Source organism: Erithacus rubecula, assembly GCF_903797595.1.
Source record: "Erithacus rubecula genome assembly, chromosome: 19".
Classification (NCBI taxonomy): domain Eukaryota; kingdom Metazoa; phylum Chordata; class Aves; order Passeriformes; family Muscicapidae; genus Erithacus; species Erithacus rubecula.
Window position 1 is genome coordinate 1,557,538 of NC_136671.1, and position 22,652 is coordinate 1,580,189.

General features: G+C 65.9%; 2 protein-coding genes across 2 annotated transcripts; one reads left to right on the forward strand and one right to left on the reverse strand.

Moving 5' to 3' along the window:
* Nucleotides 1–1,411: 1,411 nt before the first annotated feature.
* EMID1 (EMI domain containing 1) lies at nt 1,412–10,120 on the reverse strand. The gene is given in 21 exon segments (XM_079322839.1): nt 1,412–1,543; nt 2,395–2,479; nt 3,163–3,207; nt 3,284–3,288; nt 3,291–3,327; nt 3,708–3,761; nt 3,843–3,895; nt 3,979–3,990; nt 3,993–4,038; nt 4,040–4,065; nt 4,395–4,447; nt 4,449–4,482; nt 4,485–4,502; nt 4,505–4,528; nt 4,708–4,806; nt 4,993–5,119; nt 5,238–5,299; nt 5,389–5,526; nt 7,283–7,386; nt 7,471–7,584; nt 9,719–10,120. Coding segments are annotated over 21 exon segments (1,290 nt in total). The 5' UTR covers nt 9,865–10,120; the 3' UTR covers nt 1,412–1,535.
* Nucleotides 7,644–22,050, forward strand: DTX1 (deltex E3 ubiquitin ligase 1). The gene is given in 13 exon segments (XM_079322815.1): nt 7,644–8,384; nt 13,889–14,632; nt 17,728–18,397; nt 19,646–19,707; nt 19,816–19,833; nt 19,836–19,862; nt 19,865–19,945; nt 19,948–19,974; nt 20,180–20,241; nt 20,330–20,488; nt 20,844–21,005; nt 21,086–21,175; nt 21,515–22,050. Coding segments are annotated over 12 exon segments (1,842 nt in total). The 5' UTR covers nt 7,644–8,384; nt 13,889–14,373; the 3' UTR covers nt 21,740–22,050.
* The last annotated feature ends 602 nt before the right edge of the window (nt 22,051–22,652 follow it).

Consider the following 22,652-nt stretch of genomic DNA (forward strand, 5'->3'; position numbering starts at 1 on the left):
CCAAGGATTTCCATGAGCCCTGCGGAGCTCCAGGGCTCCCCTGGGCCCAAGAGGGGCTCCATGGTTGCCTCTCCTCAATCCCAGAGGGTCTCCATGGTCTATCCTGGTTCCAGAGGGAATTTGGAGTTTCCCTTGGGGGCCTCCATGGGTCCCCTTGATCAAGAGGGGTCTCCATGGGCTCCTGTGGAGTGAGAGGGTCTCCCATGGTTTCCCTTAAACCTTGGGGAGCCCCAGAGCTTCCCTTGGCCCACAATGATCTCCATGGTTTGCCTCTCTTAATCCAAGAGGATTTCCATGGTTGTGTAGCTAAATCCAAGTGGATCACCATGGTTGCCCCTTTCAATCCAAGAGGATTTTTGTGGCTGTCTCTCTCAATCCAAGAGGATTTCCAAGGTTGCCTCTCTCAATCCAGGAGGATTTCCATGTCTGTCTCTCTCAATCCAGATTATTTCCATGTTTGTCCTCTCATCCAAGAGGATTTCCATGGTGCCCCTCTCAATCCAAGAGGATTGCCATGGTTGTATGGCTAAATCCAAGTGGATCACCATGTTCTCCCTCTCAATCCAAGTGGATCACCATGTTCTCACCTCTCAATCCAAGTGAATTTCCAATTTGTCCCTCTCAATCCAAGAGGATTTCCATGTTTGCCTCTCTCAATCCAAGAGGATTTCCATGGCTGCCCATCTCAATCCAAGAGGATTTCCAATGTTGCCCATCTCAATCCAAGAGGATTTTCCAAATTGCCTCTTAATCCAAGAGGATTTCCAAGTTGCCTCTCTTAATCCAAGAGGATTTCCATGGTGCCCCTCTCAATCCAAGAGGATTTCCAGGGTGCCCCTGTCAATCCAAGAGGATTGCCATGGCTGTCCCTCTCATCCAAGAGGATTTCCATGGTTGTATGCTAAATCCAAGTGGATCACCATGTTCTCTCCCTCTCAATCCAAGGGATCACCATGGTCTCCCTCTCAATCCAAGTGAATTTCCAATTTGTCCCTCTCAATCCAAGAGGATTTCCATGTTTGCCTCTCTCAATCCAAGAGGATTTCCAAGGTTGCCCATCTCAATCCAAGAGGATTTCCAAATTGCCGCTTATCCAAGAGGATTTCCAAGGTTGCCTCTCTTATCCAAGAGGATTTCCATGGTGCCCCTCTCAATCCAAGAGGATTTCCAGGGTGCCCCTGTCAATCCAAGAGGATTTCCATGGTTGTTGGCTTAAATCCAAGAGGATTTCCAGGGTGCCCCCTGTCAATCCAAGAGGATTTCCATGGTTGTGTGGCTAAATCCAAGAGGATTCCATGGCTGTCCCTCTCATTCCAGAGGATTTGCATGCCTGCCCTCCACCCCAGCAGGTCCCAGGGCTCTCCGTGGAGCTCTCCGTGCCCGTTCCCGGTGGCTCCAGTCCCCCGTGCTCCCAGGGGCGCTCCAGGCTCATGCAGGGCAGGGTGGAGGGTGGTTACCTGGCCATGATGGCTTCCAGCAAGGTGACCCTTCTAGCCAGGACCTCCAGCCGGGCTGCTGCCGCAGGAGTTTGGAAGCTACTGGCCTGGAGAGGGAGAGAGCAGAGCAGAGCAGAGCGCGTTGGCCCCGCGCGGGCACGGCTGGGGACACGGCTGGGGACACAGCACGGCAGGGGTGGCACAGCACAGCAGGGGTGCAGCCCAGCGGGATGGGGGTGCTGGGCCACGAGGAGGGGGTGCCAGGTCTCCTAGGAGGGTCTCAGAGGGTGCCAGGGCTCCCCCGTCCCTGCGGGTCCTTGGGGACAGGTGGGTCCCTTGTGCTGGCCCGGTGGCAGATGCTGCTGGTTGATGTCCCTGATGGGGACACTGATGTCCCTGACCTAGGGTGCTCCCTCTCCCACCCCCCAACACGTTGAGCCCCCCAATATTTGGGGGGACACGTCCACGACCTGTCAAGGAGGACACTGGTGACCCCCTGAGGGGCTCCTTCTGCCACCCCCAGCACACTGAGCTCTCCAAACGTGGGGGGACATGTCTCCAACCTCCTCAGAAGGCCACCAGCTTGTCCTCAGCACTGAGACTGTCACAGGCTCCTGTGACAATGCCTCAGGGGGGCTCTGGGGGTGAGGATGGAGGGACCCTGGTGGCCCTTCCTTTTAGTGGCCACCAATGCTGGCCATAATGCCACCATGTGGGTGATGACATCATGCATGGCTGATGTCAGGATGGCCAAGGGCCACTGTGTCATGGGTGCCTGGATGGGATTCCCCCCGGAGGGGGTCACCCTGCTGTCCCTGGCCCCCCTGGCATGAGTGGGGCTGCCAAGGGTCCCCTCCCTGCAGCTCAATGACATCAGTGACCCAAGGGCCACCATGGCACCACAGGGACCTGGTGACCTGCTGTGGGGTCACCCCGGGGTCCCCATACCCCTACTCACCGTAGAGCCCAATCATTGTTTCCAAGATTAAAACCCTCTCTGCTAAAATCTTCAGCGCCTCGCGGAGCTGGTGCAAACCCTCCCCCTGGGGAAGAGAGGCACGGGGTGAGAGGGGGCTGCACTCCAAAGGGCACCAGGCCACCCCTGTGGCGGAACACAGAGGGGACATGGGGATCCCCCAAATCACCATGACACCAGGGGAAGGAGTGGGGGGATACCCGGGGGGGTCTGAGCCTACCCTGTGCCACATCACTCTGTTCAGGTGACACTGGCACTGGGCACAGCCAGGGACCCCCAGGGCCACTGTTGGGGTGCTGGGGATGAGACATGGCACTGGGCAGAGCTGGGGACACCCAGGACATCACTGGGGTGACATGGATGAGGTGTGGGGCACTGGGATGAGCTGGGGACACCCGGACATCACAGGGGTGCACAGATGAGTGTTGGGGCACTGGGCAGAGCTGGGGACACCCAGGACATCACTGGGGTGACATGGATGAGGTGTGGGGCACTGGGATGAGCTGAGGACACCCAGGACATCACAGGAGTGACACAGATGAGGTGTGGGGCACTGGGCAGAGCTGTCACCAACACTGGGGACCCAGGGACAGGCTGGGGCACAGTGGGGACCCCGAGGATATCATGGGGGTCTCAGGGACGAGATGCAGAGAACAGCATGGAGGGTGTTGGGGTCCCCCCGTTCCCATCACCGCCCCAACCCAGCCCCTGCTAGTTCTGTGTTCCCTTCCCGTCCCTGCTGTCACTCACCCACGCGCCCCTCTCGCCAGGCTCACCCCGGGGGCCCGGCTCGCCCTGAAACACAGAGAGGAGAGGGCCTGGCAGCGGGGGGCACGGGGGCTGCGCCCGGGGGGGCCCCCCACCCACCTACCTGCGCCCGTCCTGCCCGCGGCTGCCCGGGTGGCCCTGGGGACCCTGCGGGGGACAGAGCCCGTCAGCACCCTGGGGCAGCCAGGGACGCTGACACACCCCCATGGCTGAGATCCCACACCAAACCCCCCCAGCCCCGCCATGGCCACACACCAGATCCCCCAAACCCAGCCCCAGCTCCCCCACATCTCCCCCCAGCCCTGAACCCCACCCCACAAACACTCCCGTGGCCCCCAGCCCCATCCTGGGGACTGCCCACATCCACCCCCAGGGTGGGGTCCCAGTCCAGTCCCCACAGAGGGACCCCGAGCACAGCAGCTTGGGGTCACCCAGGAAAGCAGAGGTGGCCCCCAAACCACCCCCCCACCGTGCCACCCCACCCTGACAGCCCCAGCCCTTGTCACTCGCAGGGCTGGGGGACTCACCCTGTCCCCCTTCTCCCCGGGGGGCCCCGCAGCTCCCGGTGCTCCTGCTCTGCCCTGGGGGGACAAGGAGGGGACATCAGCCCTGGGGGGACAGCGGGGCTCAGCCCTCCCCGTGTCCCCCATCCCAGCACTTACATCGGCTCCTGGGGGCCCGGGGGGACCGGTGGGACCTGGGGGGCCAGGGGGACCTGCAAGGAGAGGGGGACACAGCTCAGCTTTGGGGCACCCAGAAGCTTTGGGGGGTGACAAAGAAAGGGGGAAACACCCTCACCCATTGGCCCCACGGTCCGGGGGGTCCCATGGGACCCACGATGCTCCTGGTGGCTTTCGGTGAAGGTGTTGGAGAGGACAGGGTCCCCTGGGGGAGAATGGAGGGGGGTGTTTGGGGCCAGACCCCCCGTAGCATCACTTGGGGACACAGGGGAGCACGTTCCCCTCCCCTGCTCTCCCCCTGTCTTGTCCCTGTCACCCCAATGATGGCAGGAGGTCCCCAGCTCTTCCCAGCGCCCCACATTTCATTGCTGGGACCCCAATGTAGTAGAGGGTCCCCTGCAGTGGTGGTCCCCCACACCACCCCAGCCCAGATGATGCTCAGAGCCCCCAGCCTGACTCTACCCAGCCCAGCCCCCAACCCAGTCCCGTTCTTGGGGTCCCACTGGGAGGGACCCCCAGCCCAGACCCCCTTACTGGGCTCGGCCAGCCGGGGAAATCGCGGCCCCAGAGGGCGGGGGGGCCCGGGGGCCGGGGGGTCCTGGTAACCCCCTCTCTCCGGGAGCCCCCTGGCTCCATCCCGTCCGGTGGTCCTGGGGGGCCGGGGGGACCTGCAGGGAGAAGAGAGGATGAGGATTTGGGTGATGCCCAAAGCTGTGCAGTGCTGTACCCTTTCCGAGCCCCCAAACTGCTGCAGGGACCCCCCAAGACCTGCCCACCAGGAAAGGGGTGGGGGGGCTCGGCTGGACCGGGCACCAGGCTGGGGTCCCCCCACACTGTCCCCCCTTACCTGGTGGCCCCACTGGACCCTTCACTCCAGGAATTCCCGAGGGTCCCCGTCCTCCCACGTCGCCCTTGGGGCCGGGGGGCCCCCTCCAGCCGGATGTCCCTGCGGCAGAGCAGCAGCCTGAGGGGGGACCGCGGGGACAGCGCCACCCCCAGCCGGTCCCCAGCACCAGCGACCCCCTCCCCAGAGCTGGACTGTCCCCGCGGGTGGCGCAGTGTCACACCTGGGGACAGCTGGGGACATTCCAGCCCTGTGGGTACTGTCACTGTCACTGTCACCCCGCCTTACCATCATCCCCAGGGCTCCCGCGGGCGGCCGGGGACCCCCAGAGCTGTCCGGCCTCGGGACCCCCGCCCGGGGCGCTGCCTTTGGGTGCTGCCGAGGTGGGGGGCTCGGCCACCGCCAGCCGGGCCACCTGGCAAAGACACAGCAGGGCTGGGTGACAGCAGCAGGCACACGGAGACCCCCAGGGCTCCTGTGCCCCTCGGGGGGAGGGTCAGGGCGAGGTGGCCAGACCCCAAAGTGGGACTTGCCTGCGCCTCGAGGGTGGCGAGCCGGGCTGTCAGCTCCCCGACACGGCTGCAGTTCAGGCACCCTGCGGGGGAAAATCGGGGGGCGCAGGCGGTGGGGTGGGGGGCGCTCAGCCCTCTGTGCCCTCCCCGGCGGGTTTGGGGGGGGACCCACCTGAGAAGGCGGTGGGGTGCAGGGGGGGCCGGCGCAGAGCTGTGCTGGGGCGGCCGGGGCCCCGCAGTGTGAGGAGGGTGTGAGCCTCTGCCGAGGAAAGGGGGGTCAGCGCGGGGGGCCCCCCCTGCGGGGCATCGCCTGCTGCGGGAGACCTTCCTGTTGTACTTCCCCCCAATATTCTGGGGGGGTGCAGAGCCGCATCCTTGCTCTGGGTGAGCCTCAGACCCCCAAACCCACCCATGGTCTTGAACCAGACCCCCGAATCCCTCCATGAGCACACACCAGCTGCCCCAACCCACAACCCTCCAAACCCACCCACGGTCCTTAACCACACCCCCACAAATCTCCCCATGATCAGCCTCAAACCCAGCCCCAGCACCCCGTAGTTGCCCCCCTCAGTCCTGAACCCCACCTCCCCAAACATCCCCGTGGCCCTCAGCCCCATTCTGAGGGTGGCTTTGGAGTGGGGGGCACAATCCTGGGGACACTGCCCACCTCCACACCCCTGGGTGGGGTCCCAGTCCCTGTCTCCACAGAGGGATCCTGAGGACACGGCTCGGGGCCACCCAGCACGGCAGGAAAGGGGTGTCTGGAGCAGAGGTGGCCCCCCAAGCCCCCCCACGCTGTCACCCCGCCCCGGCACGGCCACCGCCGTGCTGCAGGGGACAGCCCTAAGTGGGGCCAGATGTGGGGCAGGCGGCCAAGCACGCAGGGAGGAGGAGGAGGAGGAGGAGGAAGAACCTCCCCCCCGCTGCCCCCAGCGCTGCTCCCACCCAGCTGCCTGCGGATCCCCCGGGTCACCCGCTGCCCTGCAGACCCTCAGTGCCACCCCAGGGTGTCCCCACCCCCGGGTGCCACCCGCTGCTCTCACAGCCCCGAATCCCACGGAGTCGGAGCCGGGCTGGGACCCGCAGTGAGGTCCTGGGGGAGAGGGAGGAGCAGGAGGAGGAGGAGGATGTGGGGACAATGGGGACAAAGACCCCCTGTCAGGAGCTGGCAGCACCCGTCCCCCCACGCATGGCACAGCCTCACACCCATTCATCCACCGCCACATGTGGGTGGGGGGCTGCACCCCCCGTGGGCACTGCCATGCCGAGGAATGTCCGTCTGTCCATTCACCCACACCCCATCCATTTGCTATTCCAGATCCCCCCCAGGCACAGCCCACTGCCCACCCACTCCCACCCACATGGCTGTGCCACTGTCCCACCCACCCAGATCCCTCTCCATCCTTCCACAGGCAGGGACATGTCCTCACCCACCCAGGAAGATCTGTCCAGCCACCTGTCCACTCGTCAGTCCATCCATGGGCACAGCCAGACATTTTTACACAGGAACATCCACACACTCACCTATAGGAGAATCCTTCTGTCTGTCCATCCATCCATCCATCCATCCTCCTCCATCCATCCATCCATCCATCCATCCATCCATCCATCCATCCATCCATCCATCATCCATCCATGCATCCATCATCCATCATCCATCCATCATCCATCATCCATCCATCCATCCATCTATGCATCCATCATCCACCCATCCATCCATCCATCTACCCATCCATCCATCCATCATCCATCCATCCATCCTCCATCCATCCATCATCCATCCATCCATCCATCCATCCATCCATCCATCCATCCATCATCCATCCATCCATCCATCCATCCATCATCCATCATCCATCCATCATCCATCATCCATCCATCCATCCATCTATGCATCCATCATCCACCCATCCATCCATCCATCTACCCATCCATCCATCATCCATCCATCCATCCATCCATCCATCCATCCATCCATCCATCCATCATCCATCCATCATCCATCCATCCATCCATCCATCCATCCATCCATCCATCCATCCATCCCCCATCCCAGCAGATCCCACCTTGCTGGCAGTTGGCCCCGCCGTGCCCGGGGCAGCAGCGCCATTCCAGCGCTGTCACTGTCCTGTAGGTGACCCTGTAGAGGGGCCGGATCACGGCGCGGTAGCTGCGGCACAGGGGGCAATGCTCAGTCCCGTCCAGGCCCCTCCCCCGTGTCCCTGCCCCCAGGGGACCCGCTGTCCCCGCTCACCTGCCCCCGCTGCAGGCCAGGGGCCAGCGGCAGCCCTGGAACACCCTCTGCAGGAAGGTCCCGTTCTGCACGTGGCACGACACCGTCCGTGTCACCGTGTAGGAGCACCAGTTGCTGCAAGGGACACCAATATCACCAGCTCTTCTGCAGGCACGGGGATTCTGCCACCCAAAGTGTCACCCTGGGAGATGTCCATGCCCAGTTTTTGGGGTGCTTTGCTCTGAAGCGTGGGGGGAGCTGGGGCCCCATATTCCTGCTGCATTCCCGGCATGGCGCTGGCGCCCGGCTGGCCTGGGGCGGGGCCCGGAGCCCCCCCGCACCCCCAGCCCACCCCACACAAAGCCTCCTTTCTTCTGCACCACATGCCAGGCTCTGCCCACCCCCTCCCCGGGCACCCCAGCCTCAGTTTCCCCCTGCAGGGGAGGACACACCGAGTGTCCCATCCCCGCGGCGGGAAGGACTCTCCGTGCCCTCGGCAGCTGAGAAATCAAAGGCTGCACAATTTGTGTCACAAAACGAGCTTTTCGGGATGGCTGCAGTGCCGCGAGGAGGGAGGAGGTGGCAGCAGGGACAAGCGGGCGCCGCGGGGGGACAATTGTCTGGGAGGTGCCGGAGGCGGGGGGGGACAGCCGGGTGGCACAGGGCTTTCCGGCTGGGCAGCGTCCCAGGCGGGCGCCGTGCCAGGGCTGGGGAGCACAGAGCCCGCCGGGGCTGTCACCACGCTCCCGCTGCCACCCTGCCATGCCGAGGGAGTCCCGGGTGGCATCGCCCCTTTGGATGGGCACCCACCTCCTGGGAGGTGCCAGCTCCAGCTGTGGAAATGTCTGCTGGGATGGGATGGGGATGCGTCCCGGCTCATTTCCCGAGGGAAAAACCCTCCCAGGAGCGGGGCAGGAGCTGGCAGGCTTTGGCATGTGAGTGCCCGCGTGCCCTGGCGTGACCCTGGCCCGCCCGGCACCGCACTGGCATCGAGGGGGTCCGGGCTCTGCTGCCAGGACTTGTGCCCACATGAGGCAAAGTCCACACCAGGTTTGGCTCCGAATCTCACTCCCATTCCCAAAATCAGCCGCTTGGCTTTGTGCCCCCGACTCGGGCACGTGGGATCCCAGCGATGCGTCAGGCAGGGATGGGTTGGGATGGGGTGGGTGCTGGGCTGGGGGTCCCGGGGGGACACGGCAGGGCTGTGCCAAGGCGCCGGGGGTTTCCTGGGCTTGGCCGGCAAGGGAAGGGGAAATGAGGCGGCTTCTGCCCGTCGCCTCACCGAGCCGAGCGGAACCGGGAGGTCCCGGCAATCCGGTGCCGGAGACACGGACAGAGCCAAAGGGTTTCCTGTAAACAACCCCCGGCCGCTGCGGCGGGACAGGGACCACAGCCCCCCACGGCACCCCCAGACCCCCGGGTGGGCCACCCCCAGGACCCTGGGGCTGCGGGCGTTCATTCTTCGCCAACTCCCGCACTCCCAGTATGCCCAGCACTCCCAGCATGCCAAGGCAACCCCAGCTCCTCCAGTATGGCCAGGGAGCCCCACCATGCCCAGCACTCCCAGCACGCCGAGGCAGCGCCAGTAGGATCAGCATGCCCCTGTTCGCCCAGGCAGCCCCAGGAGTCCCAGCAGCCCCAGCAGTGCCAGTATGCCCAGCAGCCCCAGTAATGCCAGTATGCCCAGCAGCCCCAGCAGTCCATCCCAGTAGCCTCAGTAGTCCCAGCAACCCCAGAATCCCAGCCCCAGTATGCCCAGGTAGTCCCAGTAGCCCCAGCACCTCCCAGCACCCTGCTAAGCCTGGCAGTTCTGACTCCCCCAGTAAGTCCCGCTTCACCCAGTAACCCCCCAGGAAGTTCTGCTGGCCCCAGCAACTCCCAGCAGTCCAGCTAGCTCCAGCATCTCCCAGTACCCGTAGCCTTCCCTGCCCCAGCAGCTCCAGCATCTCGGCCCCCACAGCCCCTCCCTGGAATGCCCAGCAGCCGGAGCCCCCCGCTCCACGGTGCCCCCACGCCTGGTACAGACCCCCCCAGCACCCACAGAACCCCGTGCCCGATGCTCCCTACACCCGATGCCCCCACGCCTGACACCCTGGATCCCTGGCACAGATGCCCGGAGTTTCCCAGGTGCCCGCATCCCTACATCCGTGTCCCCCGTGCCCGCAGCTCTCGGGTCCCTGATGTCGCTGGTGCCCGCAGTCCCCGCTACCCCCAGCAGGCGATGCCCGGTCCCCATGTCCCCATGTCCCCGTGTCCCCGGTGCCGGTACCTGCGGGCGGCGGGCGGCAGCAGGGCCGGGCTCCAGGCGGCGGCGGGCAGCGGCAGCAGCAGGCAGAGGGGCAGGCAGAGCCCCAGGGCTGCGGGCAGGGCTGCGGGCAGGGCCGGGCGGCGGCAGCACCCCCGGCCTCCGGCCATGCCGCTCCGCGGGGCTCGGCGCTGCCCGGCCACCGGCACCGGCACCGGCACCGAGCGGCCGGCGCGGGAGGAGGAAGGAGGTGGAAGGAGGAGGGATGATGGAGGAGGAGGAGGAGGGATGGAGGAGGGACCCCCCGCCTCCCCCCGCGGCCGCTCCCCCTCCTTCCGCCCCGCCGGCACAGGGGTCCCGCTGGCGGGGCGGACACGGGATGCGGGGGCAATTTGGGAGGTTGGGGGGGACAAACCAGCCCGGGGTGGGGGGAAAGGGGGGCAGGAACAGTGGGTCGGGGGTGGTGGGGGCCCAGGAAAGGGTCAGCGCGGGGCTGCGCCCGGCTGCGGGACACTGGTCCCCGCGGGAGCGATTGGGGACCGATGTGAGCGTGTGCCGGACCCTGCGTGTCGATCCCTGAGCGCGCGCGTGGATTTACACACAAATTTACACGACAAAATTCGCATTTGCCCATTGTTCGATACACTTTCATACACATAGAACCCACACGCGTGTGCCCGTGGATCCGCACACGCGTGTGCACGCCCAGCTGTGTTTGTGCCTGCGTGCGTGTGCACGGCCCGGGCGTGTGCTCACCACCCACGCATCCTCCTGTCTGCCCGCCTGCCTCTGTTTGTCCGTCTGTCTGTCTGTCTCCTGCTGTTCTTCCAGCTGCCTGTGCCATGTGTGTGTGCGTGTGTGTGGTCCCCGTGTCGGGACGTGCAAGGAGACCGTGTGTGCGCGTGTGTATGTGTGTGCATGGGTGTGCGCGGGTGGTCCCCGCGGGGGGCCCTACAGACTGTCTGTCTGTCTGTCTGTCTGGGGACACATCCCTGCAGCGGCAGCACCCCGGGACCCCCCACCTTGTCCTCTGTGGGGTGTGAGTGGGGTCTCCCCAGCGCATCCCTCCGCCCTGCCCCACTGATGGGGGGCACAGGAGGACCCCGCGCTGGAGCGCTCCCCCCGGGGATCCCCACCCATGGGTGTCCCTTGAGGTCACCCCACCTCTCCAGCCCCCCCGGCTGTCCTTGAGGTGGGGCCCGTGCTGTTTACCCTGGTGGGTGCTGCGGGAGCCGAAGGTCACCCACGCTCCTGCTCAGACTAAACACGGCTGCGGCGGCGCCCGGGGTCGGGAGGGGCCGTGGGTGGGGACAGGGTGATTCACATGTGTCCCCTCACAGATGTAGGGCACAGCCTCGGCTGCACAGGATCTTGTCCCCACCCGGCCCTGGGGTCCCCTGCCATGTTCACCCCCTCTCTGATGGCTTCAACCCCTCTAGCGCTCTTCGTGGGTGGCTTCATGTCCCTGTGCCATTGCCCTGTCCCACCCCTGTGCTCCCATCACAGCTCCATGCCCCCTTATCAAGTCCCAGCTCCATGTCCCTGCTCTGGCTCCAGGTCCCCGTGCCATGTCCCTGCCCTGGGTTTATGTCCCCATGGCATGACCCAGCTCTGTCCCCACGCTGTGTCCCCACCCCAGCTCCAGCTCCTTTTAGCTGGACCATTTCCAGATCGCTGCCCTGTCTCCGTGTCCCCATGCCATCTCCATGTCCCCGTGCCGTGTCTCTGCCCCGTGCCCTGCCCGTGGGGTGCCAGCCCCGCATGAGACCCGAGCACAGCTCATTGCACCGACGGTCCCTGCCCGTGCGGGCTGGCAGGGAGCGAGTCCCCCAACATGGGGACACCAAGGGGGACGGGTGGGTGTCCCCATGCCCGACCCTGCTGCCCCCGGGCTGCTACGTCACGTGCCCGGGGCCACCAGGTGGCACTGCGAGGCCACAGCGGCCCGGCCCACAACCCAACCCTGAGCCAACCTTGACCCTGTCCCCAAATCTGTCCCTCCATGGGCACAGCCCCAGCACCAACTCCTCTGTCCCAAATTGCCCCTCCATAGCACAAGCAGAGTGACAGCTCTCCTGTCCCCAGGTTTTGTCCCCAAATGCCTCTCCATGGGTATAACCCCAGTGTAAATTCGTTTGTCCCCAAATCTATTCTGCCATGGGCGCAGCCATGACAATTCCCGTCCCCAGATCTGTCCCCAAATCTGTCCCTAGCCAGGCAGAGCCACGAGCCCTTGGGCTGAGGGTGACAAATATTGGTGTGCTTTTGTGCCTCAGGACGTCCTGGCACTTCCTGTGCCTCAGTTTCCCCACAAGGCTGTGGGAAATACCTGTTGTAAGGGCGAACAAATCATCCCCCCATGGAGATATCTAGTGTGTGTCCCCAATGTGTGTCCCTGGTCCTGGTGTGTGTCCCCACTGCGGATGCCCACACCCAGTACAGGTCCCCGGGGCAGATACCTGATCCCCAGGAGTGTCCCCACGGTGCCCAGTGAGTGCCCCCGGTGTGGCCCTGGTGTAACTGCCTGCCCCGGTGTGGGTGCTCGATCCCAGCACGGGTTCCAGGTGCAGATACCCAGCTCCAGTCCAAGTCACCGTTGCAGACACCACAACCCGCGTGCATGTCCCCCGGTCCCCGTGGGTGTCCCCGGTGCGTGTCCCGGCTTCCCGGACCGTAACCTCAGTCCCGATGCCCTCCTCCGGTCCCGATGCCCGGTTGCCTGCGCGTAATCCCGATCCCGGTGCTGATGCCCGCTCCCCCGCGCGTGCCCCCGCTCCCGGCGCGCGTTCCCGGCGCGCGTTCCCGGCTCGGGTGCCCGCGGCCGTGCGCGCCGCCGGTGCCGGTGTCGGTGGCTGCCTGGCGCTGGCTGAGCGCTGGCCGCCGCCCGGCCCCGCGCCCGCCGCCGCCGCCGCTGCTCCCGGTGCGGCTGCGGGTCCCGGTGCGGCTGCGGCCGCCGAAGGTAACGGCGCGGGGGCCGCGGCTCGGGGCGGCGGCGGCCATGGCGGGGCGGGGGGGCGGCTCGGGGGGCGGTGGGACCGGGCAGCGGCGGGCTGGGGGATGCCGTACATCGCGGGGAACCGGGCACCGGGGTGGGGGGACGAGGCACCGGGAGGGGGCTGGGTCTGCCGTGCCTCGGGGGGACCGTGAGCCGGAGGGATGGGGGCTGCTGTGCATCGGGGGGGACCGTGCGCCGGGGGGCACACAACAGGCACCGAGCGGGGAGAGCCTGCCGTGCCCGTGGATACCGTGCGCCGGGGGGGACGTCCGCCGGCGGCCTGGGGGCTGCCGGCATCGCGGGGGACCGGCCACCGGCGGGGGACCCCGCACCGGGGGGCTGCCGTGGGGGGGGGGGGACACCGTGCAGGGGGCCAGGCCTGGTCTTTCAACCTCCCCCCCCCTCCACCGAGAGCTGCCGGGCTAGGGTTTGGGGGGGCTGTCGGTCCCGGGAATCGCGCGTTCCCGGGGGGGCTGAGGGCTGGGATGGGGGGGCCCCCCTCCGCGGTGCTCGGGGTCACGGCGGGCGCGGGGCTGGGCGCACACGCGTGTTTTGGGGTGCGCGGTGCGTGTGTGCCCAGCCGAGCCGGAGCGTGTGGCCGTGTGTGTGTCCGGGGGGTTTGTTGTACTGCCGTGGCTCCCTGTGTCTGTCCCGCTGTCTGTCCGTGTCACCGGCTGTGCGTGTGGCAGCGCGTGTGCCCGTGTCTCTCCGTGTCGGTGTGTCTGTGCGTGCCCGGCCCTGGCTGTCCCTCTGTCTGCCGCCTGTTTGTGCAGCCAACACCCCCTTGCCGGGCCCCCCGCCCGCTGCCGTGGGTGGGATCGGGGCCGGCCGGGAGCGGGGGGTCGGGATCACCCCCAGCCCGATGCCTGCAGTGCAGATCATAAATCAGCGGCGGCTGGAGCGGGATCCGGGGCCCGCGGGCTCCCCGGCACCCAAAGCACGGAGAGCGATGAGGCTTCCCGGGCTCGTGGGACCCCCGGCAGCCCCCCAGGGCCGTCAGCAGGGTGGCCTGTCCCCCCTGTCCCCGTTGTCACGCCCGAGGCCAGCAGCCGGCCGGGGCTGGCAAGCAGCCCGCGCTGCCAGGGCTGCGGGCACCGCGGCGTCGCTGCCCGCCGGCTCAGGGGCGATGAGGACGGGCCCCCAGCTGCCACCCGCCTGGCGGCACCCGGAGTGACCCGCGCTGTGGCCCTGTTTTGCAGGTGACACCCCCTCACTTGCCACCAGTGACAGCAGTGGAGCCAGCGAGGACGTAGGCTGAGCAGCAGGACGCGAGGAGGAAGAGGAGGAGTGGGTGCCAGGGGGACAGCACCGCGGCTGTGTGTCCCCATCACCGTTCGCAAACACCGCCATCCCTGAGCCGACGCAGTCTGCGAGGTCCTGGTGGCTTTTTGGAGCCTGAGCCCTGACAGCAGCTCGGGGAGGAGGAAGAACCGGGGAAGACGTGCCGGGTGATGGATGGCCCCAGCCCCGCGCGGCGGGCTCGGGGGAGCGGGGCCGGGTGGCTCGGGGACCTCGGGGACCTGGCTGGCAGCACCCGCCTCTGCAGAGCCCCAGAGCGCCTGCTCGGCTGAGCTCCGGAGCCCGCAGCCCGCGGCAAACCCCGGGAGGATTTGGAGGGGCCCCCGGTGACCCCCGCGCCCCCGCGCCGGGGGATGGTGCGGGGCTGAGCCGCCGACCCCCGGGCATGGCACGGCAGGGCTCGGGGGCCATGCTGGCCTCGGGGGGCCTGGGGTTCCCCCCCCAGAACCTGGCCCGCGTGGTGGTGTGGGAGTGGCTGAACGAGCACGGGCGCTGGCGGCCCTACTCGGCCGCCGTGTGCCACCACATCGAGAACGTGCTGAAGGAGGACGCCCGCGGCAGCGTGGTGCTGGGACAGGTCGATGTCCAGCTGGCGCCCTACGTCATCGACCTCCAGTCCATGCATCAGTTCCGGCAGGACACGGGTAAGGGGTTGGCATCGAGCCAGGAACGTCCTTCCATCTGTCCGTCCTTCCATCTGCCTGTCCGTCCATGCAGCCAGCCATGCACACAGCCATCGCTCTACTCTCTCTCCTTCCAATTTTCCATCCATCCATCCATCCATCCATCCATCCATCCATCCATCCATCCATCCATCCATCCATCCATCCATCCATCCTTCCACCCACTGGTACATCCCTCCCTCCTTCCCTCCCTCTCTCTGTCCTTCCATCCTGCCATATTTCCATCCATCCTTCCATCTTTCCCTCCTTCCTCCCATCCATTCCTTTGTCCCTTCCCCCGTCCCTGTGTGTATCTGTCTGTTGTTAAATACATCCATGAATCTGTCACTGCATGTCTGTCTGTCTGTCATTCCATCCATCCATCCATCCATCCATCCATCCATCCATCCATCCATCCATCCATCCATCCATCCCTCTTTCCCTTTTCCCTCGCTCCTTCCCTGACAGTGCATCTCTACTTATTCATCCATCATTTAATTCCTTCCTTCCTGCTCTTAGACAGACTTACTTGTCTGTCCCTTCATTCCTGTATCCCTCTATCCCTCCATCTGTCCATCCATCTGTTCCCTCTTTCCTCCCCTCACTCTACAGGGCTCCAGTTCCCCCATGGGCCCCTCCAGGCTCCTCCAGCCCTTTCCTTTCCCATGCACCATGGACCCCCATCCTAGAGGGACATGTCCCCACATCTCTCCATGCCCTTTCCCCTCCATGGGGTGCTGTGGTGTGTCCCATTATCCCGCTGTCCCCTCATCTTCCCCTCCAAGCTGTTCCATCCCCAGGGAAGTGGGGAGGCCCCAGTTTGGGCACTGGGAGCAGTGCTGGGCACTGGGATGGTTCCAGCTGTGCTGGTTGGTGCTGCAGCAGCACATCCAGGCCACGTATCCTGTGGGAAGTCAGAGCTGGTCCCACACTGGGACCAAGCGCAGACCCCATTAAAGGCGTCCCCGTCACAGTGTGACCCATTAAAGCAGCACGTGCCACTGTGCTGTGGGGGATGTGCCATTCTGGGTGCATTCCTGCCCATCCCTGCATCCCTACCCCGGGCAGAACAGGTAGGGGAGCTGCCACACGTCAGGTGACACCCCCTGGACTTGCCTGAGGACACCCCACAGCAGGACCCCCCTGGCTGTGCCACCTCAGCCCAGCCTCTGATGCCACCATTCCTATTCCCCAGTGACACCAAATGATCCCGAGTGTGTATGTGGCTCCTGCCAGTGGCTGGGGACTGAGATGGGGACAAAGCAGGGATCTGCCACCTGCCTTTGCCATGCAGCCTGGCTCTGAATCCATCTCCAGCTGGCCACGGACTTGGCAAAGGGCAGCTTGGCACCTGCAGCCCTGAGTCAGCGAGGACACGGCACGACCCGGAGGGTCTGCGCTGACTCAGAGCTGCGGGAGCCACCGGGACACCCTGGCTGTCCCCATGCCACCTCCTGCCAGCTTTGGCCAAGGCCCATCCCTGACAGCAGCTGGCATCACATCCCATGGCCACAGTGCTGGGTGTTCCATGTGTCCTTGGTAGGGCCATGAATGGAATTGGGGTGACAAAACAACTCTTCCCGGGATGTCCCTGGGTACCACAGTCCCTGTGCCACAGGGCTTGGGGACAGGGATGCTGAGAGAGGGACTCAGGGGTGTCATGGCAGGGGACACAGCCATTGTCCTCAGCACTGTGGCCTCTGTGCCCCATCCCTGTATCCATCTCTATCCATCATCTCTTCCCACGGGTGAGACCCGGGGTTTGGAGGCTCGTGGTTCTTGTGGACAAGAGGGTCCCCTGAGCTGAGGGTGCTCCTGGTGCCTGCTGTGACATGGGGACACAAGGAAGGTTAGCACGAGGTTGGGGGCTCAGGGGGCTTGGCCCACACAGTGCCTGGGACAGAGAAACCCAGTGAGGGAGCAAAATGAGGTGACCCCGTTCCAGAGCGGGGATGTGCGACCCCTCCCGGTGGCCCTGGGGACACTGGCTTGGCCCTGTGGCTCTGGAATGACTGGCAGAGGGGCCTGGGGACAGCTGGGGACAGCTGGTGGCCCTTGGGGACTGGGAGCTTAGTGTGTGTCAAGGGGAATGGGCTGATCCTCCGGTGCCCTGTGGGGGATGTGGGATGTGAGGGACAGGGGGATGTGGTATTTGGAATGGGGATATGAGCAGCAGGGGGATGTGGGATTTGGGATGGGGATGTGAGCAGCAGGGGATTTGGGATGCTGATACAAGGACCTGTGGGTCAGAGATGTGTTTATGGCAGGATATGGGATCTGGGGAAAAGCGAGCAGTGGGAAGGGGGCCATGGATGCAAGGAGGCAGGGCTGGGAGTGAGCTGGGATACAGGACATGGATGTGAGCGGGGGGTGGGTGGGAGTAGCCCGGAGCCAGCAGTGGGATTTGGGGTGTGGGCAGCAGGGCCCCCCCGCTGCCTCCCGCGGCCCTGGCAGAGCTGCCTCAGCACCAGGCAGCAGCTGGGGCCTGGCTCTGCTGCCTGATGCGCCCGGTGATTAATGACCGTTAATTAGTGCCGTTAATCGAGCTGGGCAAACGGTGCCGGCGAGGGGATAGACAGGCCCCGTGCCGGGGGGGGCACTGGAGGGGAGGGCGGTGGTGCCTCCCCCTGCAGAGCTCCGGAGGGGCTGCGGGATCCAGCTCCATCCCAAACGGGCAGCGAGGGGCCGGGACTGTGGGATAATCCCTGGCTGTGTCACTGCCAGAGCCAGCCGCTGTCAGGAAACCTCTCCTGACCGGGAAATGCTTCCCCTGCCGTGGATGGCAACGGGGAGGGGAGGGTGGGGAAGGGCTTGGAGCAGAGGAATGGAAAAAAGCCGGGAAAAGCACAAGGGCTGAGCAGCATCGCCCTTCCCAAGGCATCCGGGACGGTGATCGGGGGCTGGCAGTCCCAGCCACTGTCACCAACAGCAGTGGGGACTTTTGGGAAGGGGGGCAGTGGCTGCTGCACCCTGAAGTGCCTCTGTATCCCAATCTTTGCTGGAAACCGAGCACAGGGATGTCTGTGAAGGTGTGGGTCCCTGAGCTGGTGTCACCCCCCGCCCCCCCGTCTCCCCAGGGACCATGCGACCCGTCCGGAGGAACTTCTATGACCCCTCCTCAGCGCCGGGGAAGGGAATCGTGTGGGAATGGGAGAACGACAACAACTCCTGGACTCCCTACGACATGGACATCTGCATCACCATCCAGAACGCCTACGAGAAGCAGCACCCCTGGCTGGACCTCTCCTCCCTGGGCTTCTGCTACCTCATCTACTTCAGCAGCATGTCCCAAATGAACCGGCAGACGCAGCGCAAGCGGCGGCTGCGGCGCCGCATGGACCTGGCCTATCCGCTCACCATGGGCTCCATCCCCAAATCGCAGTCCTGGCCGGTGGGCTCCAGCACGGGCACGCCCTGCTCGTGCCCCCAGTGCCTGCTGGTCAACAGCACCCGCGCCGCCTCCAACGCCATCCTGGCGTCCCAGCGCCGCAAGCTCTACCCGGGGGTCCGCCAGAGCAGCACCTTCGCCGGGGGAGCGCTGTGGCCGCCGGGGACGGGGACGGGCGCGCCCGCGGTGGTGGCGGGGGTGGCCAAGGGTGAAGGGCTGCGGGTGGCAGGCGCGGGGTTCGGCCCCGGGCAGGGCGTGCCCAGCGCGGCGCTGCCCGGCCTCAACAACCTCAACAACCTCAACCGGCCCGGGACGCAGCGCGGGGCTGGGCTGGGCGCCAGGGCCGCTGTGCCCCCCGGGTAAGCTGGGTGTGTGACAAACGGGGAGTCACCGAGGCGGGGATGGGCACAGACAGGGGCAGAAGGGGGGATGGGGGTGGCTGTCACCTTGTGAGCAGCCCCAGCTCTTGTGGCACTGTGTCACCACCCTGGGGATGTGGTGGTGGGAAGGACACCCGGATTGTCCTGGTGATGGTCCTTGCTGTGCCAGGCTGTGCCAGGCTATCCATGGCAGCTGGAGCACATGGAGTGCCTGGTCCCAGGGAAATGGTGTCCCCAAGGCCAGCATGGGCTGTGTGACCTGCTGCCACCAGGCAGATCCCTGGGGAGGGCACAGCTGTGAGGAGGGGCCACAGCCTTGGTGTCCCTTCCATGCTGGGAATAATTCACCAAGGGGGTCCAGGTGGGCAAGAAGACCCCTGGAATTGTGTCCTGGTGGGTGTCCCTATCCTGGCACCCACATCTGCACAGCTGTGCCTGGTGCTGGGTTGGCCTGGTGTCCCCTCAGGGCTGTCAGCACCAGACTGGGGGCACAGGTGAGTTCTCTGAGCCCCCAGCAGCTCCTGGCACATCTCCTTTCCCTGCTGACATCTTGTTTTCCCTTCTGTGTGCGCCGGCTGCTGGGCTGAGCAGTCCTTGTCTCTGTCCCCACTGCTGTCCCTGTCCTGGCACACACCTATGGACAGGTAGGAGGGGGGCCAGGAAGACCCTGGGATGGGGCTGGGCCCCCATTGCTGCCCTGGCCTTGGTGAGGATAGAGGAGCTTTGGGAATGAAGGAAAACCACCCTCAGCCTCAGTTCGTGTGGGGCTGAGAACTGCTGACTTCATCACTGCAGTGGCTGGGGATTTGGGATCAGTGAGGGGATGATGCAAATGGTGGGGGCCTTCCTTCTTTCCTTCTTCCCTTCTTCCCTTCTTGGGAAGCCCCTCCGAGCTGCTGAGGGGACACCTTGCCCTGTGTCCTGGGGGGAGGACACTGCCTGGGGGCAGTGCCCTGTGTCCCATGGGGAGGGACACTGCCTGGGGACAGTGCCCAGCAGCCCTTAAGGACACCTTGTCCTGTGTCTCGTGGGGAGAGCACTGCCTTGTAGAGTGTCCTGTGTCCCATGGGGAGGACAGTGCCTGGGGACAGTGCCAGCAGCCCCCAGGGACAGTGTCCTGTGTCCCACGGGGAGGACACTGCCTGGGGACAGTGCCAGCAGCCCCCAGGGGACATTCCCAGCCCTAACCGACCCGGCTGAGCCTCTTCCTCTCCCATCTCCGTGCAGGGTTCCGGCGCTCCCGGTGAAGAATCTGAACGGCACCGGTCCCGTCCAATCCCGCCTCGCAGGTGAGGGGGTCCGGGGTGACACGGTGACACTGCGGGCAGGGGAGCGGGGGACACTGCCGGGGGTGGGAAGGACGGACAGACGGACAGACAGGCGCTCTCCCGGCGCAGGGATGACGGGGATTCTCATGTCGCCGCCGGGCTGCCCGTGTGCCTGACCCCGCCCCCAAACCCATCCTGCACCCCCCGCCCGTCAGCAAGAGCGACATCAAACCTGTCCCCGGAGTCAACGGCATCTGCAGGAAACCAAAAAGAAGCAGCTCAAGAAGAGTAAGGAGCCACCAGTGTCCCTGCTGGATCGGGGACATGGGGGCATGGGGAGAGACCCCCAAGGGATTCCCGCGGGGGTGATGCCCATCGCTGCGCTGTGCCACGCGGTTGTCCCTGCCGTGGTGGCAGGGGGTGACAGGACTGTCCCCGTCCTGTGGCAGGGGGTTGTGGCACCGCGGGCAGGCTCTGGTGTCATTTCCCGCAGGTAAGACCCCCGAGGACGTGGTGCGCCGCTACATCCAGAAGGTGAAGAACCCCCCGGATGAGGTGAGCAGTTTGGGGGGCTGGGGGAGGCTCAGGCAGAGAGCCGGGGGGTATCCCTCGTCCCCCTGGATGCTGATGCCGTTCCCGCCAGGATTGCACCATCTGCATGGAGCGGCTGGTCACCTCCTCCGGCTACGAGGGCGTGCTCAGCCCCAGGGGCATCAAGCCGGAGCTGGTGGGCAAGCTGGGCAAGTGCGGGCACATGTACCACCTGCTGTGCCTGCTCGCCATGTACAACAACGGCAACAAGGTCAGCGGCACCCCGGGGCTGCGGGCGGGGCGGGTGCTGGGGGTGCTGGAGGGGTGTCGGAGTGGGTGTCAGGGTGTTGGGTGGGTGCTGGGTGGGTGTTGAGGGGATCCAGGTGGGTGCTGGGTGGGTGTGAGAGCTGCTGGGTGGATGCTGGGGTGTGCTGGAGTGTTCCAGGTGGGTGCTGGGTGGATGCTGGATTGGTGGAGAGGGGGTCCACGGGGGTGCTGGGAGGGTCAGGTGAGTACTAGGTGGGTGTTGGGGGGCGCTGGGGGGGTCCAGGTGGGTGCTGCGGGATGTTGGGGAGCACTGGGGGGATCCAGGTGGGTGCTGAGTGGATGCCACCCCGGTGCCCCAGGACGGGAGCCTGCAGTGCCCCACCTGTAAGGCCATTTACGGGGAGAAGACGGGCACGCAGCCCCCCGGGAAGATGGAGTTCCACCTCATCCCCCACTCCCTCCCGGGATACACCGACTCCAAAACCATCCGGATCGTCTACGACATCCCCACCGGCATCCAGGTGAGGAGGGACCCCCAGGCGGGATGGTGACCCACCCGCCCCGTGTCCCCCGCTCACCCCCCGTGTCCCCACCCACCCAGGGCCCGGAGCACCCCAATCCCGGGAAGAAATTCACGGCGCGAGGCTTCCCGCGGCATTGCTACCTGCCCGACAACGAGAAGGGCAGGAAGGTGAGAGCGGAATGGGATGGGACGGGACGGGACGGCACGGGATGGGATGGAACGGGACGGGACGGGACGGGACGGGACGGGACGGGACGGGATGGGATGGGACGGGACGGGACGGGACGGCACGGGATGGGATAGGACGGGACGGGACGGGACGGGACGGGATGGGAGGTACCACAAGGAAGGGTGGCACATTGTGGGCACCGTGCTGGGGCTGAATCCCAGCCTGGGAGGGGCTGAGGCTATGCTGTGCCGGGGGAGGAGGCGCCGGGGGTGCGGGGTGGCTGTGCCAGGCCGTGCCGGGGGTGCCGGGTGGGCGAGCCCTGGCCGTGCCCGCTGCAGGTGCTGAAGCTGCTGATCGTGGCCTGGGACCGGCGGCTCATCTTCACCATCGGCACCTCCAACACCACGGGCGAGTCGGACACCGTGGTGTGGAACGAGATCCACCACAAGACCGAGTTCGGCTCCAACCTGACGGGGCACGGCTATCCCGACCCCAACTACCTGGACAACGTCCTGGCCGAGCTGCTGGCCCAGGGCGTGTCCGAGGCCACCCTCAAGGACTGAGGCCGAGCTCAGGGGGTCCCCTCGCCCCCCGGCCCCGTCCGTGCCGCCGCCGCCTGCACCGCTTCCCCGCAGTCCCGCCCGGCGGGCTCCCCCCGTCCCGGGCCACCCGGTGCCACCACCACGTGTCCCCGTGTCCGTCTGTCTGTCTGTCGCTCCGTCCCGGCTCGCCCCGCTCTAGTGGCGATAGCGTCGTGGTCTTTTTCTACCCGTGGCCTCTTTGCGCGTCTGTGCCACCCGTGTCACCCGTGTCAGCCGCCGCTGCCCCGCGGAGCCGCGCTCAGCCGGTGCCATGTACATCTCTGTGTTACGGAATACACCCCGTGCCGGGCTGCTGTCCCCCCGTCCCCTCCGTGGCTCCCCTGGCGTCCCTTCTCCTCCCGGGGTGGGCTGAGGGGGACAGCGGGGTGCCGGGGGTCTCGGGCAGGGAGGGGACTTGGGGGTAGCTCTGGGGTCTCGTCGCGGTGGCTGAAGGCGTTGTGGGCGATGTCTCGCAGCACCTCCTGCAGCCGACGTGGCCCCCCTGCACCCCAGGGTGGGGTCAGTGGCATCTCCCAGCCCCCACCCGCGCACCCCACCCCCCCTGGCAGTGACCCTGGCACCCACTCGCAGGCATTCCCCCCACAGCCCCGCATCCATCCCCGACACCCACCCGTGGTGTCCCTGCAGCTCCCACAGCCATCTCCAACCCCCTAACACGCCCCGTCCCATCACGTCCCCTGCCGTGTCCCCGTGTCCCCCATCTGCGTGTCTCTGCTGTCCCCTCGTGGAGGGAGCCAGCGCAGTGCTGTGAGTGCCCGCAGGGGTCTGCGGGCGCTGCCTGCGGGTGCCAGCCCCCACCCGCGGGTCCCCAAGGTCCCCCCAGCGCCCCGCGGGGCTCCCCGTTCCTGCCGGGCTGCACCAGGGACACCAGCAC